General features: G+C 36.1%; 1 protein-coding gene across 3 annotated transcripts in view; it reads right to left on the bottom strand.

The window, feature by feature from the left end:
- Positions 1-10,000, bottom strand: part of LOC113822409 (zinc finger DHHC-type containing 8) — a 47,180-nt gene that overhangs the window by 21,747 nt on the left and 15,433 nt on the right. For 2 of the 3 annotated variants that reach the window (XM_070131700.1, XM_070131698.1), the window contains exons 4-7: positions 8,206-8,378; positions 3,576-3,770; positions 3,276-3,426; positions 432-461 (exon numbers count right to left, since the gene is read on the bottom strand). In XM_070131700.1, the coding sequence (XP_069987801.1) occupies positions 432-461; positions 3,276-3,426; positions 3,576-3,770; positions 8,206-8,378 (549 nt within the window). The remainder of the gene's footprint in view (positions 1-431; positions 462-3,275; positions 3,427-3,575; positions 3,771-8,205; positions 8,379-10,000) is intronic. The other variant, XM_070131699.1, reaches the window with a different exon arrangement.

Below are 10,000 nucleotides of genomic sequence, written 5' to 3'. Positions count from 1 at the left end.
GCTCATACCCAGAAACTGAAATCGCTAGCAGGGCAAGAAAGTCTGAGGCACCTTACATAACATTCTTTCCAACAATATCCCCAGTGTACCTCCACATGAAATAAGCTAGACTAATCAGGAACCTGCACAGTCTCCAAATGTATTTACTCTATATAAGAGTCTCCAATCTAGGAAATACCATATGAGGCCTGGCCCATGGGGAGTTAGGATGGGGCTGGTGTGACCAGAGAAATAGAGTGGCAACAATAGGGACAAGAGATCCAGGCAAGGGGAGGGATGGTAAGGAGAGTCAGTGGGGTTAAGGCAATTTACTCATGCATTTAGCAGTGCACCAAATTACTAGCAACTACAGCTTCTTTACTGTACATGCAGGGGGTGGACGCACCGTGCGACCCATCATGCACATTAGACATATCATGCACAGTACTTACGTTATCCTGAGCAATCAAGCCTGCCGTGTCCTGTGGGACAAAAACCGGTTTTATGGTCATGCAAACCTACCCAAAGCCTGACCATAATCTACCTCAACCATGAATGTTACAAACTATGTTCTCAAAAAAGATGTCAGTGATTTATCGACGTCTATAAGATCTATTACCAGCAAACTTAATATTCTTTAATAAAACATACCCTATAGTCCTTGACAACAAGGAACATTTTGAAAACAAATGAATTAGCATTTATTTCCAACTGGATATGTAAACAACACTTTCATTGGAGAGATTTCAAAAATGTTCATGAAAGCAAGGTTTCAACTCAGTTGCTATTCCAACCTAAAAGAGAATGACATAGCTATTCATCTGTTCATAGTTCTTGATCAGTTCAGATCCTAAACCTCAACCTCTGCAGCCAGTTCTCCTAAGGAGTCATATAATGATAACCCTAACTAAAAGATAGTCTCTTGGGGATGTCATTGTGTGCTCCAAAAACTGAAAAGCTCTTTTGCAACACATATGAAGAGACATTTGCTCCTCCTGAGAAAAACAGACAACCACTGGTCCCACTCCATGCTCTTACCCACCTTTCCAAAGTTGTATTAGTTATTTGTTACAAAGAAACTCATATATAATTAGTTACACATTAGCATAAAACAATGCCATATTTGAGAACATCACTTGAATATTAAACAAAATCAAAGCCCATAACATTAAAAGTTTGGGTCCCACCACGTTTAAATCATAGTGATGTGTACGTATGAGTGAATGTGAGTGTGAGTGAGTCAATTAAGAACAGTAGAGGTGGTGTGTGTGTGTGTGTGTGTGTGTGTGTGTGTGTGTGTGTGTGTGTGTGTGTGTGTGTGTGTGTGTGTGTGTGTGTGTGTGTGTGTGTGTGTGTGTGTGTGTGTATGTGTGTGTATGTGTGTGTATGTGTGTGTATGTGTGTGTATGTGTGTGTGTGTGTGTGTGTGTGTGTGTGTGTGTGTGTGTGTGTGTGTGTGTGTGTGTGTGTGTGTGTGTGTGTGTGTGTGTGTGTGTGTGTGTGTGTGTGTGTGTGTGTGTGTGAGTGTGAGTGTGAGTGTGAGTGTGAGTGTGAGTGTGAGTGTGAGTGTGAGTGTGAGTGTGTGAGTGTGTGAGAGTGTGAGTGTGTGAGTGAGTGAGTGAAAATATGTATATATATACACACAGCATTTGTGTATGCAGCAGTGAGATTATGTATTTATGTTCACTCAATAATCATTTTTATTTGCCTCTTCTTAAGCTTTACTAAATCTTTAAAGAAAAGTGAAGCCAAATACATTCTGAAATTTTCCATTATTAAAACATTTCATTATTTCAATGCATTACAACCCCAAGAAAAGTACAAATTAATAATGGGCAGTTAACTTAATCTTTACTGAACGTCTGCATAACATATACTTTCATTTAGTATTTTGTGTCTTTATTAACAGTCACTTAGTATTTCATTTTTGACAACACACAATGTTACATTTTCTAATATATATATATATGTATAAATTTATTTTTATAGTAAACATCTGAAAAAAAATCATGATCCTTAGTACACTTACAGAACATAACCTGAAAGAAAACACTTGTTTATTGTACCAATGCCAAGCAAATGTTTATACAAACAGTACAACATCAAATCCGCTATAAAAGTTACAATATTCTTACAATTCTTTGAAAAGTTAAAATCATCTGAAGGCACGCAAAAATTCCACCACCAGCAAATAAAACAACCCCAAATTCTATTACGACTTTGTACATAATAATCCGCATTTCTCTCAAATAAATGACATGTTCATACATCTCCCTTGTGACCTTACAAGGCAATCTGAAACACTGTACAATGAAGAATGGTCCTGTATTCCTTTCCAGATGTGACACCTTTTAATTTCATCTTATTTAAACAAATATTAAAAACTCTGATTAGCAGGTTCACACACATTCCCACGCACAACTAGGGGAAAAAAAAAGAAAGAAAGAAAGAAAAAAAATCCCACATATACAAGGCACATCCATACACATATATATGAATGCAAACACACATTAGTATCTGATTTACACTCCCTAAATCCACACATGTACTCATATTATTTTTTTGTGCATAGAAATACACATACAGGCACAAATGCCTTTGTGCACTTGTCTCATATGGTACAGAGGAGACAACATAAGCACTCTAACACTATCAATGCTGAGACAAAAATTAAACTATATTCTTGACGAGGAAATTGCAAGAGAGATTATAAATTACTTTGCTTTATGATACTGACCTACATATTTCATCAATGATGCTTAGATTCCTTTCACACAATCGTAAATCAGTCAAACACGAAACTTTATCCATCATATCACACTCACTCACTCCCGCTTTCACTTTCTCATTCTCTCTCACTTACACACAAAATCACTTTCTTAAACAGACTCTCATTCTCACTGATGGTCACTTATTTTCACTTCACTATCATTTTCTCTCTCTCTCTATAAAAAAAAAAAAAACATGCACGCATTCTCTCTCTAAATAGTTATTCAAAACAAGTGCACAATCAGACTCCATGAATTAATCATACTTTCTAGAAGAACTAATGAATAGTGCTCCATGATATTTGCATAATTTTCTTTGGTGAAGTTAGCTAATAAGTGACTAAAAAACCTAATAAATAACTATGTGCAATGAAACAGTGTTCTCATTTTGCCATGTATCACAAAGAACTGATCTACTGTGCTCTGTAGAAAGACGATTATTGGTAAATTCACAAATAAAACATGTACATCTTTTTAAACTCAGTGACTGTATGCACTGTATCACTGTTCTTGTAAATGAATACTCACTTGACTGTAGGCTGTAGAATTAGGTGCCTGAACACCATTGTCCATATATACTCGTACTTGACTCTGACTTGTTATTGTCGACACTGGTGCTGGGGGACTCAAAGATGGAGTGAACCTATATCTCCCTATATATTTTGCTGGTCGTTTGATACTGCAATAAAAAAGTTGCATATAATCATTTCTGTAGAAACTTTACTTGGATAAAAATTAAAAACCAAAACAAGAGGTGAGATTAAAAATCAATGCTACAAGCCAGTCATTTTTGCTTTCAAGCAAATTAACAAAATCCTCCAAATTTACCTTGGATACTGGGGGCCACACAATATATAGCAACAGTTTCGACAGCACCCCCGTGAAAAAGGGTTGTAGCCCCCTCTGAACTTGCCCGTGACTTGCTCATTGGTTGTCCTGCCACGACTAACCAATACCATGTGGAAGCCCGTCAGGCCAAGGATGGGTATGAACAGTACTGCTATAACTCCCATTACCACCATGCTGTAAGAATAAAATGAGTGTTATTATGGGGTTCCATAACAAGATAACTTCCTTCACATGCATTGGTGATCACCAAACAAAAAGTTTTTGTTGTCATCTGGTTATGCAGAATTTTCAAATAAAGGGAAAAGCAGTTTGAATTCCTTATAGTTAAAAATTCCTAATTAAATAAAACATTCTCATCTCTGATGAAAACCAATGTCACTCTGAAAAATAATTTTATGAAATGAAGACTACTATTCTTTATGCTAAATTAGAAGACATTCTGCTGTAAGCAGTGAAAGATAAATGCTTTTTACATAATGTTACTTTAATCAAGAACACAGGAAGAGAGCTCAGTGTAAACATCCATGAACTTAGAAAAGATTTCCTTCAAAATATATAATCAACAAATGAAGAACCAATCTTTAATGCACAGTAATAAAATCACAACCCAGCAGTCAAATAATACAACACACTTGTATCAAATACAAATGTGCTAGTAAATACAATTTCATTCCTCTATACAAGAAATATCTTTTGCTCTAGGCTACTTTACAGCTGCCAAAAAATAGCCTTTCTAACCTTCTTCACTTAGCATAGGCTGGAAACCATAAAGGACAAAAAAAGAAATCTGCAGAATGGAATAGCTTGGTGTACTGCGAACTTTTTAAGAGAAGTGAACTTAGTACATACCTCATTACCTCCTAAAATGTCTACAGTGCTTGTAAAGGTTGCCTATCTGTATACTTTCTCTAATAATTGGTTTAGAGTCTAATTTCTATCATGCATTCCACATTCTTTAGTGGATCTACTGCCCAACTGTGGATTTTGTTTCACCAATTAGCAAATAACATAGAGCAATTTGCATACTGTACCAAAGAGCCAGTGTTTATTGACATAGTCAATGGTAATACATTGCTAATCTTCCAGGGTATTACACACACTCTGAAGTTACACTGACCTGACAAACCAGGCTTCCCCAGGGTGATTAGTAAATCTGTGGAAGCAGTTTGTGACAAGTTCAGAAAAATATAGAACTCTTTATCAACCCAATCGCCATGTTTGGAAATAATACTTGCCATACCTATATTAGTTATATAAATCTATTTATTGTCTTTACACATAGATGACTCTACAATTACTTAGTCACCAAGGAGTCAGTTATTAGTCCTACCTATCGCACATGTTTACCATTTTCCTTGATTTTTGGAATTATTCTTTTATATCATATCATGTCTTTAATGTTATTACTAATTTATTAACATTTTAATAACCATATTATCAATATAAATAATAACAGTATCATCATGAATAGTATTAGAAGGAAAAAATGCATTTTCCTGCTATTTCAAGGAATGTGCAATCATTAGGAACTCCTTAGTGGCAGAGTACATTTAGAGCCTTCTGTATGTAACAAAATTCACAAAAAGCTACAGGGGACCGCACATAAATCTGGGGCAGTTGGGTCAAGCCCTTCACTGTGATCAAGGTTTATATAACAAAAAACACTACACTTGTTTTTTGCATATTGCCTTTCACTGGCTTTTGGTTTCAACATTTTTGTTTACCTGACAGCTTGCATACACTCTAGAACAAACTGATCTTCCATGCAACTCACTCATGAAAATGGATGACCCTGTTATGATCATGACAAAATAGTGCAGCACAGCACACTATAGTAGCTACAACTTCGGTATATGATGGGAAAACTGAACATATCACTTGAAATTCAGTTAGTCACTATAAAGGCTAAGATTCTAGAAGATTTTGATATAATTTGGGGTTTTGTATGAAAGTTGCTAATAATAAAAGCTCTGAATTCCTTCAGTTTTATGAGAAATCAATTCAATGTTTATTAATAAAACTGAAAGACCATGATATAAATATCTAGTGTAGGTAAATTAGGAGGAGGAATGACTGGTATATAACAGTAAAAGATACCACTATGCTGTAAAGTGTGCATGCACAAAAAGAAAAAGAAAAAGAAAAAAAAATCATGCATATCTTATTTTTCTCTTTAGTCTAAATATAATATTTAATCAAATCCAACAATTCTACGATTAATTCATTTATGCCTGAAAAAGGTGACTGTCAATGTAAATGTACACATCTTGATTCACTAGATCTAAATCAATCATGACCAAGTTCTGCAATCCCATATGATGCACCTAAGCCACAATGACTTTACTCATCCATATACTAGAATTCAAATAATGAAAAGAGGGCCAGCTTTCAATAAGCTAGGCTAGAAGTACATGGACTATTTCCTGGCACCTTAAGACCTTCATCGACATTCCTGTCGTCTTTAAATCTGACATCACTGAAAAATCACTGTAATGTAGTTCTTCCTATTCTTCTTGCTTTTCTGCCACACCTCTTTCTATGTTGACGTCCTTCTAATTCCTGTACATGACAAGCCCATTACATTTCAATCCATTGGTCATAAATGAGATTATATACCATAACTGTACTGGACTAAATCACAGATAGCAATGCAACATGACATGGAGAGAATTTGTCTCACTCCAACAGTTGTGGCATCTTTTATTTGGCAACAAAATAATTTATATACATGTAAAGTGAATAAAAACCTTAAAGCCCAATGATTCGGATGACATGATCATCACATCATGAAAAAATCTGGTTTAAGGGGTAGGGGGCATGAACATGCCATCATGGGTAAATTTTAGTTATGTGCCAGGGTGATGGGAATTTGCTGTTAAAAGAATTTAGACTGAAGACCAGGGAGACCGGAATGACTTGCCACAATTGCATAAAGCTCTTAGAGGGTGATTTGACTCAGTGGGCATTCAGGGAGGGTCTTTGGCATTATTTCCATCTATAAATGAGTCCAGAATGCACCATCTGTGAACCATAGCTAGAAGAGCGGTGGCTCCAGAGAGGAGTCTATTTCCGTACATAGGATCCTATTCCTGCCCACCATGACTGGCAACACTGATCGTATAACAACAAATTGAATATTATGAAAAAAAGAAAAGAAGAATAAAAAAAGACTAATAACAAATTGTTACTTATTATTGTTATTTTTCCACTAAGTTATGGACTACATAGATACGTGATATGGAGTGTGTGTGAGGAAAATGGCAAAAAAGTTAAAGAATTTTTGTAGAGAAAGAGATAACATTGCATAGGAAGAGGCATGGAGTCTTGTCACCACACATCAGTGTTCATGTGTGCACAGCCAACTAGTCACACACCTATCAGAGTGGCCGTTTAGGTTAGTCTAATGACCTGAAGTGAACAAAAGTTTAGTCTTTCTGGCAGGGTTTGTGCTGTGTACAGCCAACCTACCCTCACATAATACATGATTATGTCATGACAGCAACAGCCGTACCTGTCACTGAAGGGTTAAGGAGTGAAGACAGCTGAATGATCAAAAGGGGGGTTTTACAATTGATATCTTCATTATCTTCTAGCTCATATCACCTGGCCTGCATATATGCCATCTGTTATCAGTGGGCTAACAGTTTAATGATTCCATTTGCTCTCGGTAGCATGTGATATGCTTTCACATCATAAGAATTGGCATGACAAACTGGGTGATGCCTCATCATACAAGATGTCCATCTTGGGAAAACTCATCACTGGCCAAAAAACAATTACCTTGGGACAGAGAAGCATGCATAAAAACATGCCCTTCCTGCCCAGTCTTTGCCAAAGATTTTACTTTCTAGTACGAGGATAGAGTTGCTTCTACAAGATGTCCACAAACTCATTGGACCCAGGTGACACGGCCATAACATCACAAAAAAATTAGGATGAGGGCCATACAACAAGAAATGAATCATGGAAAAATTTGGTAACAGCCAGGGTGATAGGAATGTGCCATCATGAAAAACTATTTCCTTATGGCCATCTTCTTTTACTCATGACTGATTAACAAAAAGAAACAAATCTATCTATCTTTCTCTCTTTGATCTTGCATAAACTATTGTTTTGATAAGGTTAAAACAAGGCTTTAAGCCTACTTTTGTAGGGCTGTTTCTCCTCAATGACCAAAGCTATGGGCCAAACAAGTTAACAACTTAACCCATTTACGATGGGTGTCCCACATATGAGACACACACAAAAATAAACATTGCCGGGCGTCCCGCCAATGTGATATTGGATCGGAGCTTGCACTCTGATTCCATCACGGCGCCACGGCCTAACATGAGAGACAGTCAGCCAAGATGTGATAAAATAGCACCTGTCATGAGTGGGTTAATACTTTCTTCCACATTTAAAGTATTAATGTGATTATATCTCCAATCTCCTGTAGTAGAAAGGTTTTGAACCAGTGATCTATATAATGTTCATTACTTACCATAAAAAAATAGATAAATAAAAATAAACATTACTTTATCAACACACTGATAATCTTCTCCTACCTGCCTACTAAAATATTTGTAACATTTTTTTTCTTAACATTTACTACTTTTGTCAAACTTACCTCACAATGGTGGTCGTTTCAGTCAAACTATCCTTCTTGTCAAGCACGTGTATAAGACTGAAGGTGAAGATGGATATCATGTGAATGCTGAGAGAGCACAGGAACATGAAGAAATAGCGGTAGTTCCGTCGACCAATGCAATTGTTGACCCATGGGCAATGGTGGTCAAATGTCTGTAGGGATATATGAAACCATTATAACCAACACCTTTCCTTAGCAACATTGCATCTAATTTTTTTAAGTCTCTTAAATCATCAATTTCACTATAGTTTACCATTCTCTTCAGTCCAATAATCTATAATTTCTTTTTCTCCCACAGTTTTCATAACAAATCAAGAGGGATTCACTGATCTTACAATCCCATTGGAGAAGACAGTATTCATTAATGAATAAGACCTTCATGTTAGTATTCCAGCTTAACACCTGCACAATGTGGCAGGTGGTAGATCATGATGCAACTTTATATTTTGCAATGTGACCCACTAGCAGGTTGGAATTAGAAATACATTCCAATATTTTTATGTTTCAGTTTCCAATTTTATGCTTAGCTATTAATTTAAAAATATTCAAGTATTTAGTCAATATAGATACTATAGTATACCTCCCTCATAGGAAATGTTGAATACAAATTGAATATGTATACCACTAATGTCTTTAAAGAAATTGTCAAAAGTATAAAAATCTATTATAAAAATAACTAAAAAATAATATTTTCAGCATATTCCCAATTTTCTGGAAACCACATACAACCCAATCATACCTACCCTCACTTCTGATTACTATTCGAACTTGTAAAAATGCTTTGCACCACCCGCACAAGACAATTTTTATATACTCCTAAAATTTCTTTAATTCAGAACATCACATATAACTTGAATTTGATGATTTTACATGAAGACCCTCTGAAATGACTTAAGAGGGTGTATCATACCTAGTGGGTTGTATTCAAACATGTCTTTTTTTTCTCTAAAGTGATTAAAACTGTTGGCATACATATGTTCTTATGCATCCAAGAAAATCTTCATAACACTTAACAACCTAGGAACCTCTTCTAATGCTGATCGTATGAGCCATATCGGTAGTTTTTTTCCCTTTTGCATAAGGAAGAAAATGGCATCATTGCCCGTTATATGAAACATATAATCCTTTGGAAATGGGTGACATGACTATGAGGTCTTGAAAAAATCTGGGTGAGGGCCATAGTGGGCATTTAGAAAGGGAATCTAGCACAATTTCCATTAGCAAACAAGTGTGGATTGCATCATCCATGAGCCATGGCAGGCAGAGCACCAGATTCTGGTAGGAGGCTATTTCTGTGCTCAGGATCAGATGCTTACCATCATGACAGGTGTAAACGTATGGGGAACACTATTTCTGTGCTCAGGATCATATTCATGCCCATTATGACAGGTGTAAATGAGCGTGGAATGTATCATTCCTGACTGGAAGAGCACCAGCTCCTGGGAGGACACTATTTCCATGCTTAGGATCATATTCTTGCCCATCATGACAGGTGGCACAAGGTGTATTACAGAAAATTAGATATTACAAAAATATTGAAAAAAACAAGAGCAGAATGTTATTTTTTAGATTTGGAAAGAAACAAGTTAACACAAAGACACTGTAAACACAAAATCAAAATCAGCCATCCCTTGTTATTAGGCTTAGACACCCACTTCTAGGACCACGACTAAAATAAACGAAAGCCCATCTTAAACACAGAGGAGTGATGTAAAACTTCTTACCACCTCCTAGACTGTTAATATAATTCCGAATTTGTAGCCCCCTTCCCTCC

The sequence above is a fragment of the Penaeus vannamei genome, chromosome 17, assembly GCF_042767895.1.
Source record: "Penaeus vannamei isolate JL-2024 chromosome 17, ASM4276789v1, whole genome shotgun sequence".
NCBI classification, from domain to species: Eukaryota; Metazoa; Arthropoda; class Malacostraca; order Decapoda; family Penaeidae; genus Penaeus; species Penaeus vannamei.
The sequence above is the reverse complement of the archived record's forward strand: the minus strand, read 5'-3'. Positions and strand labels throughout refer to the sequence as shown.